This window comes from Pelmatolapia mariae, linkage group LG3_W (genome assembly GCF_036321145.2).
Source record: "Pelmatolapia mariae isolate MD_Pm_ZW linkage group LG3_W, Pm_UMD_F_2, whole genome shotgun sequence".
Lineage (NCBI taxonomy): Eukaryota > Metazoa > Chordata > Actinopteri > Cichliformes > Cichlidae > Pelmatolapia > Pelmatolapia mariae.
The window spans coordinates 62,957,325-62,975,227 of record NC_086229.1 but is presented as its reverse complement, the minus strand read 5'-3'; the positions used below and the strand labels follow the sequence as shown (position 1 = coordinate 62,975,227).

Genomic DNA, 17,903 nt, shown 5'->3' with positions numbered 1-17,903 from the left:
ATATTGGCTGGTCTGTTCTCACATCTATTGCATGTTTTTCTCCAATGGCGAGGGCACCACACTCTCCCTGCTCTAGGATTAATCATCCATTTATTAATATCAGATTATTTATCAACATCAGAGAGGCTACTTTTTTTTTACTCTATAAATAAGTCTGTAGTTCAAAACTCAGTAAAGGCACTGAAATTCTTGACCTCCAAGAATCTAAGTATTATATAATTGTTTAAAGAGCTCCAAATACACACAGAGTCCAACATCTCTAAGTCAGTGAAATGGACATTAAGACCAAGAAAGAAACAAAGAAACCAGAGAAGTGACATCTTCACTCAAAGGTCCACATGTCAGCTTTCAGAGCTTACAGCCTCATCTCAACATCTCAAAAGGAACCAGTCTCAATTCATTTCAGCTTCATAGATTCAGCCACACACTGTTTATTATTTTACATGAAAGAAACATCATGCTACTTTTGACATAAACAACCATATAAACACAACATTTTTCTGATTATTACAGATACAAACACTTTTTATTTAATATCCTTTCACAGGGTTCATAAAAGACATGGTTTAGTGTCTTTTACATGCTTTACAAGAAAATTAACATCATTTCTAAAAGAAAGTGAGACCTCAGAAAACACAAAACGTTACTTATCCAAATCTGTTAGATTTGCCTTTAAGACTGCAGAAAAACACACAACAAATCTGTAACTCATAATGAATAAACAGAAACTTAAAATGCTGTATTTTCACACTACAAAGCACACTGGATTATAAAGCACAATATCAATGAACAGGTGGATTTTCATAAATAAGGCACAATAAGCGAAACAAAACTGTCAGCATGTCTCTTAACAGTTTCCATTTTGGGGCCCTTATACAAACAATAATATTATGTTGAAGCACAGTACGTATTACTCCACGAGGTTCCTGACTACAGTTGCCGCAATGCGCCAGCAATCCATCAAGCGGTGCAGCTTCATAACTTATCAAAGTTGTACTAAAACATCTTTTGACAGATTTTTCAGAGCCGTGTACCACATGAAATTGGTTAGAAGTCAGCAAGCACGACCAGAATTCATACATAAGGTGCACTGTCCATTTTTGAGAAAAGTAAAGGATTTTAAGTGTGCCTTATAGTCCGAAAAATACAGTAACTAAAAAGCCCAAAAAGAGACAAGTGAGGAGTTCTTAATTTACTTATGTAGTTTATGTTAGAGAGAATTAAGGCGTACCAACGTTTTAATATGAACACATGGACCAAAATTCCCATTAATGTGTATAAAATATTCAATGAAATAACTATGATTGGTATACAATGTTAAGAAGGGTCCACAGCGATGGGTGGTGCTGCAGATGCTTGATAGGAAGTTTGTTATGAGGAGAGCTGCAGGCAGAGCTCAGAGCAAACACACCACAGATGGCTGAAGCAAAGTCACAGTAAAATTCCCATTGCAGAGAAATGTGCCACTCAAAGTCTGCAGGCTTTGATGCATTCGAGTCTGTAGAAAAATGTAGGGCAGCAGAGAGGTGCCTGTGTGGGTTTCCTCTCAGCCTGAAGATGTGAATGTTACAGTAGCCTGTGTTTCTGTACTGGCTGTAGGTGTGATTATTATCATGATGATGAACGTTGTGCGGCTCAGAACTGATGCTCAGTGGTCACCACTAGAATGTCACTACAGTCCTCAGTCAATCTTTGCCCAGCATGGGTTGTTGTTGCCATAGAAATTGGATCATTTCCTGTCACATGAGGTAATCAGACTTTTTTAAATGAGGTAAAAGCAATTTAAATTGAGAGGTAATAAAATCTAAATCTAAAATCTAAAAGGTTACCTGCAGCTCTACGTCAATATAAAGATGCCATGAGGAGAGTAGAGATGAAGTACGGACAGAAGACAAGCAGGCGGAAGAGCACTCTGAACACAAGGTGGAGGGAGTGGGTGTGAGGGGGCAGTGTTTAAGATGGGGGGAGGATTGTAGCTGTTTGTTTACCTGTAAAGAGAATCCAAATAATCAAATAAATATATGGATAAAATAAGAGATGAAATGCATGCAAGAGAGAAGCTCCTCACCTGTGACAGTGATCCAGCTGGATGGAGACTCTCCATGACCGCTGATGTCACACTTGTAGAGGCCTTCATCAGACCTGGAAACATGCTGGATGGTCATGTGACCTGTAGGCTGCTTCCTGATGAGGGAGCCATCTTTATAGAAAGCAGCTGGGAGGTTGGAGGGAGTGGTCTTTGTTTTACAGAGCAGAGTGACGTCATCTCCCTCCATCACAGGGAGGACAGGACTCTGCAGGATCACTGATCCACCTCAACACAGAGACAAACTACAGCATTTCATCCATTTACACACAGCTTCATCAACACTAACTCCACACACTCAGCTTACCAGTGACTGTCAGGTTAACCATGTTACTGATGGGACCCTCCCTGGACTCACACCAGTAAACTCCGCTGTCCCATGAGATGATGTGACTTACGATGCAGGAGGAACCAGCTGATCCTCCCCAGTCAGTTCCACACTGACTGCTTTTTTCTTTGCTTGTGTTTCTCCTCAGAGTCCATCCAGCAGAGCTGTCGTCCTCCTCACAGCTCAGAGTCACAAAGTCTCCTTCAAACACCTGAGAGCTGCTGGGACTCACAGTCAGATGAGCTGTGAGGAGAAAGAATTATAACCCATCCATTCAAACATCCATTTTCTTTCACTTATCAAATTAAGTGGAACACTTAGTAATTATCATAATTGTATTTGTACAACACTATTTTACTTTTTGACTAAATTTGGGAAATTAATTATTTTGCTGGAAGACAGTGAAGGGAATCAACAGCAGGACTGATGACCACTTGCTAAATACTTTTTGTTAGCAGTCTAGTTAACAAAAACAAAAAACACAGTAATGAAATCACTGGTCTGGTAGGGTGATCAGTTTTATTGAAGTAAAATGTTCTTACATTAAAGTCTTTTAAGCATTCAGCATACACAGATCATATTTATTAGAGTCACTAAACCTTCACCACGTTGTAGGAAATAACTGTGTAATCACTGCAAAGATGATAACAGGTGTCACACAACATCTAATATGAACCATTTCTGAAACACTAACCTTGCAATGTGCAGCTCAACAGTAAGCACAGACCTAAGGAAAAAATGACACTCAGGTAAGTGAAAACTGGACATAAGACAGCAAAAAAAAAAACCTTCATAGTAGTCAGTGTGTTTAGGGAAAAGGGAGGTTGGCTAGCCTTTGAGAAAGATCACTTGTAATTTTTTCTTTTGCTGTCTACCCAAACCTCATGACCTTAGGTGAAGGTAGGTACAAAGACTGACAGGTAAATTCACAACTTTGTTTTTGCACTCAGCACTCTTTGGTGCAACATCTACGATGCTCCTGATACGGCTCTAAATTGGCCATCATTCTCCTGCTCTGGTTTCCCCTCAGATGGGAATAAAAACCCAATATGCTTGCTGAGTATGAACCATGGCATCAGACTCGAAGGTGTTGATTCTCATTCCCACTGCTTCATGCTCAGCTGTGAAAACCTCTAGTGTGAGCTGATGATGCCTCATCTGCATAAAGCATAGATGAGATTCTGACCCAACTTACAGTCCGACTTACAGCTGGAAATGTGGACAAAGCTCTCATTGCAGTTCTACAGGGACTAAATGGCTTGTAGAGTAACCTGTTTCAAAATCCACTGAGGAAGTTGGGTTGAATTAATTCTCTAAGTCCACAAACTACATATAGACTGGTTCAAGGTTACAAGGTTACAGGACCAAAACACCTGAATCCAAGGTTCAACTAACATTTCAGCTGACTTTCTAACATGTTTTGTGGAAAAACAAAGTACAAAAACAGAAAGTGTCTTCTCTCTAAAAAAAATGAAGATGTTAGCATGGTTTATCTTTACAATGTTGCATCCAAACAAACCACGAGATTTCTGGAAGAATGTCGTTTATACAGATGAGACCAAAGTGTCATAGCCAACTGTAGATTAAATGGAGGGCTCATGATTTGGGTTAGTCTGCTGATCCAGGACCAACATATTCTGGAGTAAAATGTGAGGCCATCTCTCTGACAGTTAAAGCTTGGCTCAAAATGGGTCACTCAACAGGACAATGGTCCCAAGCACAACAAATCAACATAATAGCTGAAAAATAAAAGAATCAAGGTGATGCACGGCCCCAGTCAAAGTTCAGACCTCAACCTGACTGAAATGCTGTGGTGAGTACTTAAGGGAGCTTTGCATAAACACATGCCCTGCTAACCTCAATGAAGCAAAGCGACATTGTAAAGGAAAATGGGCCGTAGAGATGTGAGAGACTGATAATGTCATGAAGGAAAGTTACTGCTGCTTAAGGTTGTTGAAGGTAGTGAATCGTGGCAGTGTCGTTAGCCTTTCACAGGACTGCACAGAGAGCTATGAAAGTTGTATTTTTCATGTATTATTGAGCAGTTATAATCAATTATGTCCTGACCAGCTGCAACATTAAAGTGATACACACGTTAATAAATCAATCATTAACAACACTGTGGATGTCATTCTGTTTAAGGAGGACATTAATTTAAGTACTCTAAGGATATTTTTAGTCGTTTAAAGAGTGTTAATGTTTCTTCCACTTCTTTGTTAACAGTTATTTAACACTAAATGTCTTCATCTTAAGCTGGAAAAAAAAACATGGGTAAACAACCTGGTTCAAAACCAAACTGGATGTTTGTGAAGGAGAAACAGTCTTTAGAACTCTTTATAGACAGATAATCATTACAATGTACTTACAGAGCTGCCACAGCAGAGATGTCTTCTCCATCCTGCCTCTAGGTAAAAACATATCAATGCTTTGAGGACCTTGAGTACCTCGCACCCCCCCCCCCCCTTTTTTTTTGTCCTATGACAGGATGCCAGTGTTGTGGTTGTCACTGAAACAGAAATGTTATCAGCTAGTACAGTTAGTACAGTAACTGTGAAGATGAACAACAATACCTTCGTTAGTGAATGGGATGTGCAGCAATGCAAAAACAGTCCATGAGAACAGAAAATACTGCAGGAGAAACACAGTAGGAAGAAGTAAAAAGTAGGAAGCTTAAACATACACTGTGTCAAAGACTGAAGGGACGACAACTAAACACAGCTGCCCTATTTCTAATAGAAAGACAACACTATGTAAAAGCAAGGCACAACATCCTATCAAAACAAAAGAGGAATTCGCATCACAGATACACATAGACGAAGACTTGACAAGATACAAGGGAACACTATGCTAGACTAGATGGATGAATCTAATATGAATTCATTAAAAGTGACAGAATTCAGGATATAAAGTTTCAAGAATAAATACAGAGCATATAAATGAATTTTTAAATCCCTGAAATACTAAGGAGCATGGATCAACTAGAAATAAGCATTAAAAACAATGAAACAAACAGAGGTCAAGCTGTTTGTTAGCTGAGAGGAAGAAAGGTTGTGACGTTACAACTTCTTGTATCTGGTTTAACCACTGACTTGTGGTCAGAAAATGGAGAAACGTTCACTGATACAGTGACCCACATTTAATTTTGTTCTAGTTGGCAAAAGAAAAAAAAAAGAAAACATTCTGCCTTCTTGTGAACATACCACAGCAGACGTGATGATGTTTCCATGCTGAAACTGTTGAACCAAGTGTGAAATAAAAAAATGAAATGTAACGAAATGCTTTTCAGCATCTACTTTATTCACACTTGTATTAACTCACACGGTTGCTGTTCACACACTCCAACAACCCGTTACAGATTTTAAAGCCAGCGAGGAGTGCTTCCAGATGCTGTGGAGGTGCATCCATCGCCCCTGCAACGGCACCACAGACTATGGCCGCCACACTTCTATAAGAATTATTTCTGCTTTTTTCACCTCTGTTCACTAGTTTGTATACGTTAGTGAGTTTGCTTCCTGGTACTGTCATCCTCCAAAATGTAAAGCTCTTTTTGCATTGCCTCTCCAGATCATCACTAACCCACTGCCATACTAAACATGCTGGATGATGTTTAAAGGGAGCATAATGTTCACCTCTGCTTCTCCAAATATCCGTCGCCTGTGCTCAGAGTGAACCAGCTCTAATCTGTGAAGAGAACAGGACACCTCATGCTAATCAAGCTGCATGGTGCTGGTCATTCCACCTACATGGAGTGTATTTCAGAAACAAGTTACCTGCTGGGGGTCATTTTGTAGCACTCTGGCAGTACTCCTCATCTTCCTCCTCAGACAGAGGGTCAGACATTGGTCCACTCTTGAGAATGTGCTGGGAGACACAGGAACTCTTGTAACGTTGCACAAGTTTATGCCATCCTAGAAGAGCTGGACTTCCTGTGTGGCCTGAATAGGCTGTAAGTACTACCCTGTGATAGCAGCAGTGACAATACCTCTAATAAAAATCTAAACTAGTCAGAAATTCAGAGATACAAGAAGAGAGCAATGGTCCTTGGCCACCACTGGCAACCGCTCCCTTTTTGAGTGTTATCTTGTTATTGTTTGGTTTACATCAAAGCAAGATAAATGGACTCACGGTGGTTTATGCTACTTAACTGAGCAGCAGCACATTCTCTCCAGGAGGCTAACACACCTAAAGAGTATTACCTATTGTAAATCATTTAAATTGGACTTTTCCCCACCTGATTCCTGAGCCTTCACTCTTATCTCCAATATGTAATTAAAGCAATGTTTAATGGCCACATAATACAGTACATACATAATTGTATTGTACAGTACATACAGTACAGTACATAATTACCAGTACATGATGAAGAACAGATACAAGTATTAAACAGATGTCTTAAACTACTTAAACAATACTTTTGCTGCAGGTTTTATTTTTGTTCTTTGTTTAAATCTGCAGGAGCAAAAAGCTGAATCAATTGGAACAAATGGAACAACTGGAGCTTTGGGGACAACAGGGGTCAACACTGTGGGGCTGCCCTTACACAGACATATTTTGAACTGCTCTTTGTGTCTGATCCATGCAGAAAGTTATCTGACTAAAAGAATATAATACAGAGTGTGTATTGTGCAGCTCTAGACACACAAACATCAAATAAACATGAACAAATGAGTGGAATGCAGCTCGGTGGGTTTTGGATGAGTCAGCCTCTCAAACTTGCTTGAAGTGAAGGCATGTGGCCTATTTTGTTGTGGCTGAATAGTTTTGTCCAAATATGTCCCTATACTGCTTCTTTCCTGTTTCTGTGTCTACAAAAAAGTAGAGAGTATACCTCTTATATATACAATGACTGTTTATATATGAAGTATAAGCTTCCTATTTATTTATTTTTTCAAGATTTCTGTGTCCTTCTGTGTACATTCAGATTCTGTTTCCTCAATATCCACCAGACACTTTTTGATCTCTCCAAATATAAAATAACGTCTAACTTATATGTAGTGATTCATAACAAAACATAACTGTACTGTATAACCCTCAGTACCTCAGTGCAACAATCCTGAACCCTCATGCTTTATAACACAAGCAAACAAAAAATGCATCCTCCACTCCAACAAAGCACCATCAGGAACAAAACCACATGCACTGTTCTTCTTCAGTTTTACATAAAACCACAGATCGACTATAAAACCACAACAACGCCCACAAACCTCCTCTTGGGAGTTCCCGATTTTGATATTTTGGGTCCTTTTCTGTAGTTTTATGACTTTTCAAGGAACCTTCTCACTCACCCTGACTTAACAACCCAAGGCAGCAGCAGCGAATGTTAAAGAACATTAAAACTGCAAACCCTATTCTTTACTGCCAATGTTGTAAAGAATGCAAAACACTGACCACAAGGCTGCACTATGAAGTAAGTTCCACATGCCTAATCTTGATTCACCTCAGCAGCCAGGATAAACTGTCACATGGCTTCCAGGCTTTCCCCTGCACGTTCATGTTAAAGGGGTGACAATGGCTCCAAATGACTAATCACAAACTACTTTTAAAAATGAAGATAGCACCCCGTATGTGTACATACATACATACATATATATATATATATATATATATATATATATATATATATATATACACACACACACACAGAACACTTCAGTAAGACAGGACAACAGCTGATATATTTATAATGATGAGGCTATTTAAAGCCAGTAAAGACAGTAAAAACTGCCAGCACTGCTAGTTCACGGACTTGTGATTCACGGCTCATTTCAGTTTCTCATTAGAGAAATTTTGTTGGATTCTTTCAGCTGTATCTTTGGGTTTTAATGGTCTGGAAGTAAAAAAAATAACACAAAAGCTGAATTAAGGTGGTGGCCAAATTCATAGGCTGCATCCTAGGATGGATCCTAGGAGGATGCATTCTATGAATTTGGACAACCACAATAGGTCAGAATTTGATATGAGGTCAGCAAGCACAGTGTACGTGCCCTGTTTTATAGTTTGCTGCCAATTGAAACAAAAATAAATAATGTAATGATCTAACAATAATTCAGTAACGTGTATTTGATGCTATACACACTGTCGTCACAGGGACTATCTCAAAAATTGTGACGTCAGTTTCCGGATCGTTCCATGATGGTCGGGCGGGGCTACAGTCGGGTATAACAGGCAGGTTTCTCTGCGATTACTCACTGACTTGTTTTCTGACCGAAGAAGAAGTCAGACAGACTTAGATGTCAGCGAATTTCATCACAATGAAGGCGATTTAAACTAAAAGAACCGCACAAGGTAGGTTATATGTCCTGTCCTCCTCATCTGCTGCGTGCAGAGTGACGGCAGTATACTATGACACCCCGTGTCGATGCTCGGGTCACTTTTTTAGATCGTGGCTAATAACGTAGATGCTCACTACATCCATTCATTCTGAGATGAGGTGATTTTTAAAGGCGCTTAATTTAAATGTTTATACTGGTATATGAGCTCTAGAAAGGGTTTATATAAATATTTTAAAAATACGTTAAAGTGTTCTTATGACTGCTTGATTGTACTTAATCTGCGTTCTTTATTAGCCTGTAATCCAAATCATCCAGAACAGTTATGTTATATTTAAAATTTCTGCTGCCATCTTAGCCACATCTCACTGAAAAAGAAATAGTAATAATGATAAATGATAATAATAATAATAATAATAATAATAATAATGATAATAATAATAACAATAATAATAAATTAATATCACTGAGACGCTTTACTTCAATTAAATACATTTTTTGTAGAGTTAGACGTGTTTCTGGGGTGTGACAGGAATGTTCTTCCTCACTCAAAATGATAGATTTTATGTCATTTATAGCAGTTTAAATATAGTACAGAAACACGTTGTTGTTATTATACATTACTTTTATCTTTTATTTCTCAGCGTGTGTTCCAAAAATGCCCCTATCTCCTATTCCTAACCAGTGATGGGAATAATGGCATTACAAGTAACGCTGTTATTAACAGCATGATTGCTGCTGTTTGAATAAAGGAGTCGTGGTAAGCCAATCCTATGACCACTTTAAAATGACAAAGCAACAAGGTCATTTATACCAGTTTTTAAATTGTGTTGATAGGCCATGTAAAACCAGAGTCATATAGATAGAGATAAACAGTAAAAATATAAATCTCCAAAAGTTGATTCTGTTCATCTGGACGTAGTGTTTTGTGGGAGAAATGTTTCGTCACTCATCCAAGTGACTTCTTCAGTCTCAGCTGACTGCAGGTTTCCCCAATCTTATAAACAGTACATTTGCATAATGACTGAAACCAGCCCACTGAAGGGACAATGGGCTGGAAGGTCAGTTCCTTAATCATAATTATGCAAATTCTCATGACCATTGATCAACAACCACTGATCAAAACCCACTGATCAAAGCCCCCAGCTGAGACTGAAGAAGTCACTTGGATGAGTGACAAAACATTTCTTCCACAAAACGCTACGTCCAGATGAACAGAATCAACTTTTGGAGATTTACTTCCTGGATGATTGAGAATGCATCAAGAAGTAAAAATATAACTTTTTCTACTCGGAAGTTATGTTTTTTTGTCTGATTTTAGATCAATTGTGTAATACAGTATGTCAAAATAAAAACATAACCGTAAATTCAGACACGTGAGGTTGTGCTGAAAAGAATGAGACTAAACCAGGCAAGTAAATAGTTTTTAAAGGTGAAATGTAGAGGTCAAATCAAAAGTAGTTAAAAATGGCCAATTATACCCTGGACCCCAGAGGGTTAAAGTTTTTTTTTAAAGTAACGCAATAGTTACTTTTCAAGTAACTAATTACTTTTAGTATCTTGTAACTCACTAACTCAGTTACTTTTTTGAAGAAGTAACTAGTAACTATAATTAATTACCTTTTCAAAGTAACTTGTCCAACACTGTTCCTAACCTCTTTTTATTGATCTCAATACAAGCACCATAGAGGTCAAGGAAAAAATGCATACGAGAATTGCTAAGGACTTAGGAAAAGAGAAGAGCTGTGCATTGAGGTTTGGTACTACCTTACTCTAGTCAATCCTTAAAAATGTGCTGCCATATGTTTTGAAAATACAATGTGCAGAAGATGATCTGCAAGACCAAAGGTTTCTAAACCGGAGGTCTTGTAAGGTCATGCAATGAGAACAGCCTGTGAAAAATATCCTTCATTATGAACGTTGGAATTTTAGGGGCCAGATGTATTAAATAATAACTCTTCCTCTGGATTGACTGAAGAGGCTCATTGTCACTTTATGACTGACAGTTGTGAACAGGGGTATTTTTACAGCTGAACTTGTGTCGTATGTGGTTTTAAGAGTTTCATTTCACAAGAAGAATAATTCAATTTCTTGTTTTATTGCCAAACGTTTGGCTCTGTCCTAATAATCTTAACTCAGTCCTAGGGCTGGGCCATATCATACCGTTTACGGTAATACCGGTATAATGTCGGGCAATGATAAGAAAATGAAATATCGCGATAGAATATGGGTAAAATGCGCATGCGCAGTGCCTTTGTTTTCATACGCACATGGAGGAAAAAGCCTGCTGGCGACGGAGAATGAGAAGAGCGAAAGCGGATGTTGAATGAAACGGATGAACCACAATTGGTTTGTAAAAATGCTGCAAATTCACTGGTGTGGAACTGGTTTAGCTTTCGTCCGTCAGATACACAACAAAGCACTATTTTTGGTAGCGCATGCTAGCCGGCCGTCGTTATTACCGTGTTTTTTGGAAAATACGGTACACTTAAAATCAATCCTTCTTTCTTTCTGAAAATCGACAGTGTCCCTTATAATCCCGTGTGCCTTATGTATGAATTCTGGTTGTGTTTACTGACCTCGAAACGATTTTATGTGGGTCATGGCGCTCGAAAATCTGTCAAATGTTTTAGTACGACTTTGCTAAGCTACGAAGCTGCACCGCTTGATGGGTTGTCGGAGCATTACGGCTATAGTAGGCAGAGCCTCGCGGAGTGATACGTAATGTGCTTCAACATAATATTACCGTATTGTGTGTGTATAACCCATTGACTGTAGAAAACAGTCAATGGTATAACCTCTTTTTAAGTTTTGTGGATATTATACATGGTTATGCTGAGGATATGTCGGCCAATTTCCACTGGAAATGCCTTGTGGTTAAACTGTCAGTGAGGAATTTGCATTTGCACTGTTAAATTTTTATATAACTTTAATGCACATAAAAAACAGCTGCTTGTTGAAGTGAAAATACATTGATTGTTTTTTTTTTCACTAATAAAGTTGTGGAGTTGTAAAGTATTTTGTCTAGTGTCAATTATATCGTCAGTTATATCGTTATCGCAAATTTTCAAATGCATATCGTGATAAATATTTTTGGTCATATCGCCCTGCTCTACTCAGTCCTCACACCAAACATTTAGATCTTCTTGTTGTTAGTTAGTAACGCTGGGAGTTTCATAAAACAGAGCAGAATGAACTGAATGAGCTAGGCCGTTGCTCAATTTATACATTTCTTCCTTCAGGTCAGGTTGCAGCAACTCCACTGTCTGCACGACCCGTCATAGATGAATCCTCTCACTGTCTTTCTCATCTTGTTTCTGAGTTCGGCATCTACAGGTGAGTCAAACAGGGGATGTTGATTTTAGTTCGTTCAAAACAAAAAACTCATGAGGAAAAAAGAGAAATGTTCTAAACAGTATTTGTGTATCTAACAGGGTTTTGTGTAGCTTGTCTGTCATAATGATATGATTGGGGGTAAAAAGTGTTGTTTTTCTATTTGTTTCTGCATTTATAACGTCACAAAGACGGTGTGTCCCACTTCCACGTTCTGTCTTTTGTTCAGGCTTAAAAGAGATAGATGTGCAGGCAGACAGGAACGCCCAGCTGGAGTGTCAGGGTCCTAAAAAAGCCAAACTTGTCCTGTTAGAGTGGAAAAGACTTGATCTGTTGTCGGATGGATACGTTTTCTTCTACCGAGATGGTCATCTTCATAAAACCTTCCAGCATCCAACTTTTAGAGATCGAGTGGAACTGAGAGATCCGCAGATGAAAAATGGGAACATGTCCATCATTTTGTACAACACCACAATTAAAGACACTGGAACGTATGAGTGCCGTATCATCGCACAAAACATAAGAGACAGTAGCAGCCCTGCCTTTGAGATCAAGCATGAAATCAAGCTGACAGTTGTTCCTCCAGGTGAGTGAGTAGAGCTGAGTGTGTGTGTGTGTGTGTGATCAAGCAGCTGGTCTGAGTGATGTGATCAGAGTGCAGTAGATAATGTCTGACAGCAGTTTGAAGAGGAAATGGATTCTGTTCTGTTCTTTACTCATCACCTACCTGACAGCTGACACCTCACACCTGTTTCTCACCTGCAGGTCCACCACAAGAGGTCACAGCGCTTAGAGATGAAGAGAATGGAGGTAAGGACGTTGGGAATGAGGACGAAAGAGATGGAGGATTTATTGGACTGGCAGGTGGTCTGTTAGTTTTGGTGGTGATTCTTGTTGTTTTGTTGTCTTACAATGTGTTCTCCTCTTCCTCCTGTTGGAAACAAAAGTTCATAAAGCATAACATGTCTTTGGGAAGATATGCCAAAACGGTCGCAAAAGTGACAAACTAACAGCAGTTGGCAAATTGCCGACATGTATTTAAAGTATTATATGAATCATGTCATTAAAACACACATTGCTTGCATCTTCTTTTTTCTTCTAAGCATGTCTCAGTGCAGTCCTTTGCATGTTTTGTTCCATCACAGTATTGTTTCACCAACACAAGGCTGTGGGAAGCAGGGTTGCTGAGGTTTGCTGCTGCAACTCTTGTTGCAAAAACAAAAGTCTTCAGAAATGTTTGATTTAGGAAGTAGAATTAACTAATGAAACAAGTAAAAAATAAATAAATCTTTTTTTCCCAGTGTAAAGCATCATAGTCAAAAAATGCACACTAGATACCAGTAAAAGTGGTGTATTTTACAAAATGAGCTAACAGACAACAACTTTCACCAGCTAAAGGCTCTCTCTAACATTTTGAAAACTTTGGACATCACTGCTCCTGGATATTTATCGCCAAAACTTATAAAGTCACATTATTAATTATTAATAACCTGCACCCAGACGAAGGTCACACTTCAGCTTATTATGAGATGCCATCACACAGTTTAATATTATACTTAAGCAATAATTTCATCTTCCCGCATTTGTTTCCAAAGGGTTCTTGACTATGTGTGTAAATCTGACTTTTGGCTGAGTGAAATATCCATATATGACTTGGTTCTGTTACATGTTGGCTCTTTATGTGAGCACCAGGATCTGTAACTGGGGCTACACTGACTAGAGTAGTACAACAATCCAGTGTTGAGTAGCACAGAGCTGTTGCCTTAAGTAGTGGCAGGAAAATGCAGGAACACGGGTCACTTGCAGGTGCGTAGGTCAAATGCGAGAACCTGTAATGATCTACCCAGTTGGAGAGGAGTGGAAGAGAGAGAGAGAGTGAAAGAGAGAGAGAAACAACAACAAAACCCAGCTGACATCAATGGGGAGGCACGAATGATCATGACATCTGCCTGTTCATCACTGGGATGGAAAGTGTTGCAGCTCTCAGTCTGACAAAACCTGCAAATATACACATTGTTCAAATGACTTGATATCTTCCACAAAATATATGTTTGACAGGTTATGGGCCAACAACAGTTTAAATACTGGAAATCACTTTTTGGCACGACTTGTAATTATTATTATTTTTTTAATCTAGCTAAAATCCCGTATATATAGCTATAGCTGTGGTTCATGTTTTAGCATTTTTTATGTTTTAGTGTCAAAATAACTGCCTCAGCAATGCCACAAAGTAATTTCTATTGGGTCAAAAAAGCAAGTCCTCAGAAGTGGTCATTTTTTTTCCTTTTTAATCACTTTTTAAACACTCGCCACTACAGAAGAGAATTAGGGCCACTGGAAAAACAAAAAAAGTGGCTATGCCTTTTTTTTTTTCCTCTTAAAGTCAGAGTTGTGAGCTTTTTTTTTTCCTTTTATCCCCAGTGGCCCTAATCCTCTTCCATACCCCGCAGTTCAAATTTGATAAATAAATAAATTTTTGGGAAAACTGTGAACTATGAGATTTATTTTAACACAGTTACTTTAGCTGTTTTTAAAAAAATCATTTTTTTCCTGGTTCTTGTGGCAATAATAAACTTCATAAACTTACCTTTCTAAATGCTGTAACACTTTCATTTGTGGGCACTGACTCTTAGAATGAAAACACAGCTGCCTAAAACTAATGTTATTCCTTTTGTGTTGGAATTGGAATCAGCTGGATGCGTGAATCATTTGGAAGTTTGTGGCTGCTGTAAATGCAGCTGACCACTAGATGTCACTGGTAGGACCTGTCTTTGACACTTGGAACTTTCATATATTTTACTTGTACAATGAGAAAGAAAGAAGCCTCAGAAACTTCACAAGGCTTCATGGGCCTATCTCTAATATGCGGAAGAAAGTGAATGGGTTACAGCATTTGTAAATTATGTGCACTTGCGACATTCATTCTCCTCATTCATTCTGATTGAGAGGAGTGTAGAGAGTGTCTGAAAGTGAAAACATGCAATCCTGCATCAGATTTGACGCACACACACACACCCACAGTCAAGGTGCTTTTACGTCACTCAGACATAGTTCAGCTGTCAAGGAATGTATTTACCCAGTTTGTTTTTCAAAACTTGTCTCATGTGATGAGGCATATGATCAATTGTGGGTCAATGAACCTCTTAAGGGACAGACCCACAACAGTTTGAATAACTAGGACCTCCACCATTTGATTTTTGGAGTTGAGGAAGCCTCTTGGATGAGAAGTGAAACATCTTCAAGAAACTTAAAGAACTCCAGCCGCTTTCTTTCCAAACTCCTTAGACACTGAAACACAGTGAACTTCCACTGCTGGTTTATGTCCCTCACTCAACTCACTCATACTTATACACCAATCAAATATCATCTTTTAAAATGACAAATATTTCAAGATTAATTTTGCAGAATAATGAAATCTCACCTTTTTCAGCTTATACCTTCTCTCTGATTTTTTTTGCTGTAGAAGTGATGTTTTTCCACCATAATTTCACACTGGATAAATTGAAGGTCCTGTGCTTCCACCTGGTGGCTGCATATATACAACACTTTGATTTAAAGGCCTGACAGTGTGTCTCTGATTCACACTCACAGCAGATATTGTGAACCAAGATTTAACTGAGGTGCACTTCAGATGCTGCAGGAGAAGTGAGGAGGATGTGTTTTCCGCCTCTGCCTCTGTTATCAAACCTTTTGGGGGAGACCATTCTACTTCAATATCAACTTTCATGATTTTCTGAAGTTCAAGTTCCCTACTTGATAAAGCTCCTCTAGAAGGCTTACAAACAACCAGGCTGGGAGACATCTAACTGATTTAAATGTCACCCCTTTGAAAATCTTCACTTGTCTGACCCTCAGATTTGTGAATGTGATCTGAACATAAAATCAAGTATGTTTTTATCTGAAGACGTTACATTACAAATTGACATTATAAAGATTACAAGTTTAGAGTATTCAAATAAAATGCACGTGTTTTTCTTATTTCTCTAACTCAATGAAGACCTTCAGAAAAGAAAAGAATACATACTTGTCACAGTGTTGTCACCTATGACAATAGTTGTCTCGACATTATCTCAACACTTAGAAGATTCTTTAACGATTCAACCAGCCATTTAGAGTTTGATATGAGTTTAACTTAAAGAATTAATATACAGGGTGGGCCATTTATATGGATACACCGTAATAAAATGGGAATGGTTGGTGATATTAAAGTCCTGTTTGTGGCACATTAGTACATGTGAGGGGGCAAACTCCTCAAGATGGGTGTGACCATGGTGGCCAGTTAGAAGTCGGCCATCTTGGATACAACTTTTGTGTTTTTTCAATAGGAAGAGGGTCATGTGACACATCGAACTTATTGGTAACGTCACAGGAAAAACAATGGTGTGCTTGGTTTCAAGAGAGAAATTCAGAATGCTGCAGACAAATAATGAGCTGCAACTACACAGAGCAGGAACATGTATAAACCTGCAAACGAATTTAGCTTGAATGCTAATGTTAATGTCCCTTAGTGAGGCTTTCCAAGTGATCACTGTCCTTTGAGCACTTGAATAGGAACTGAGAGTGAAATTATCTGTAAAACACAAGAAAATGGTGTATCACACTTTCTTTGATCATTCTTTTGAAATATATAAAAACTGCTACGGTACAGGTTTTTTTTTACTGTTTAATCCTTAAAGTGTTTTGATGGAAATAAGATTCATGATGCAAAGCCAACACAGTTATACTGAGTAAACATTCAGGTCTGCACAGAAGGACTGTTGCTTATGAGAATGTCTTTGTAGTGCATGTAGGTTCTCATCCATGCCACCATTTAAATCTCAGTGTCAATGACCTGGAGTAACCCTCTTTTGAGATGAGGCCATACCTCTCAGCTACTCACAGTGTGAATCGGAAACTCAACCCCCACTTCCTCATTCAGGCTCTCTGGCATTTTTTTCATTCAATATGTTATGCCTTGGCTTTCTTTATTCTGGTTGTCTGGTGTCCTTATCTGTGGTGCACTATATATATATATATATATAAATGGTAAATGGCCTGTATTTATATAGCGCTTTTCTAGTCCCTAAGGACCCCAAAGCGCTTTACATATCCAGTCATTCACCCGTTCACACACACATTCACACACTATACATATATATACATATATATATATATATATATATATATATATATGTGTGTATAAGTAGCGTGCCCACCCCCAAGGTCCTATATGTATGTGTTATGAGAGTGTGAGTAATGTGAATGTCTAAGTTGTGGAATAAAATTGAGGCACAGGCAGCCAGAGGGGGACAGAGGGGGGCTCCCCTGCATCCTGGTGACACACCTTCACCTCAAGGCCATGCATGTATGGGTGATTGTGGTGGAGCAGGAAGAGGGAGGCAGCCCACCCGATCCCAGCGCAGAGAAAACTGCACCCACCCCGTCATCCACTCATCTCGCAGATTACACAAGACAATAGACACCCAGGTTGAGTTCTTCCTCCACCTCTCCTATATCTTCCCCTCCTGCAGAGTGAGTTCCTGGAGAGTGGAGCCCTCCTGCAAAGATGTAATAGCCTCCCCTACCAGTTGAAGAGCCCCTCAGATGGCTCGATGCACTGGCGGCACCCCAGGGCTGAGCCCCTATACACCCACCCGCCCACAACCCTGGCGAGACACCAACCAGGACCCTAGCCCCCAAGGCCCAGCCAGGGCCCCAGCCCGGAGACGGTGCACCCCCAGACCCCATGCCTGCCCCAAACCCACCCAGGGGCAGCCAGGCTACCAGGTCAGTAACCCACGTCCGTCAGCACAGCACCTCCCATTGCCCCGCTGCATGCAGCCACGAGGAAACCATCACCTAAGAGTCAACAGAGCCCTTAACAGGCCATGACTGCAACCCCGGGTTG

The 17,903-nt window shown here is 39.3% G+C and overlaps 2 protein-coding genes and 1 pseudogene across 2 annotated transcripts in view; 2 read left to right on the top strand and 1 right to left on the bottom strand.

Annotated features, from left to right (window-relative positions):
• LOC134623853 (GTPase IMAP family member 8-like) overlaps positions 1 to 17,903 on the top strand; it is a 520,463-nt gene that overhangs the window by 378,812 nt on the left and 123,748 nt on the right. The window lies entirely within an intron of this gene.
• Positions 1,843 to 4,811, bottom strand: LOC135932548 (Fc receptor-like protein 5; annotated as a pseudogene).
• LOC134624717 (uncharacterized) lies at positions 8,619 to 13,080 on the top strand. The gene is made up of 4 exons (XM_063469747.1): positions 8,619 to 8,699; positions 11,926 to 12,019; positions 12,246 to 12,602; positions 12,782 to 13,080. The coding sequence occupies exons 2-4, from the start codon at positions 11,968 to 11,970 to the stop codon at positions 13,024 to 13,026; spliced, it is 654 nt and encodes a 217-aa protein (XP_063325817.1). The 5' UTR covers positions 8,619 to 8,699; positions 11,926 to 11,967; the 3' UTR covers positions 13,027 to 13,080.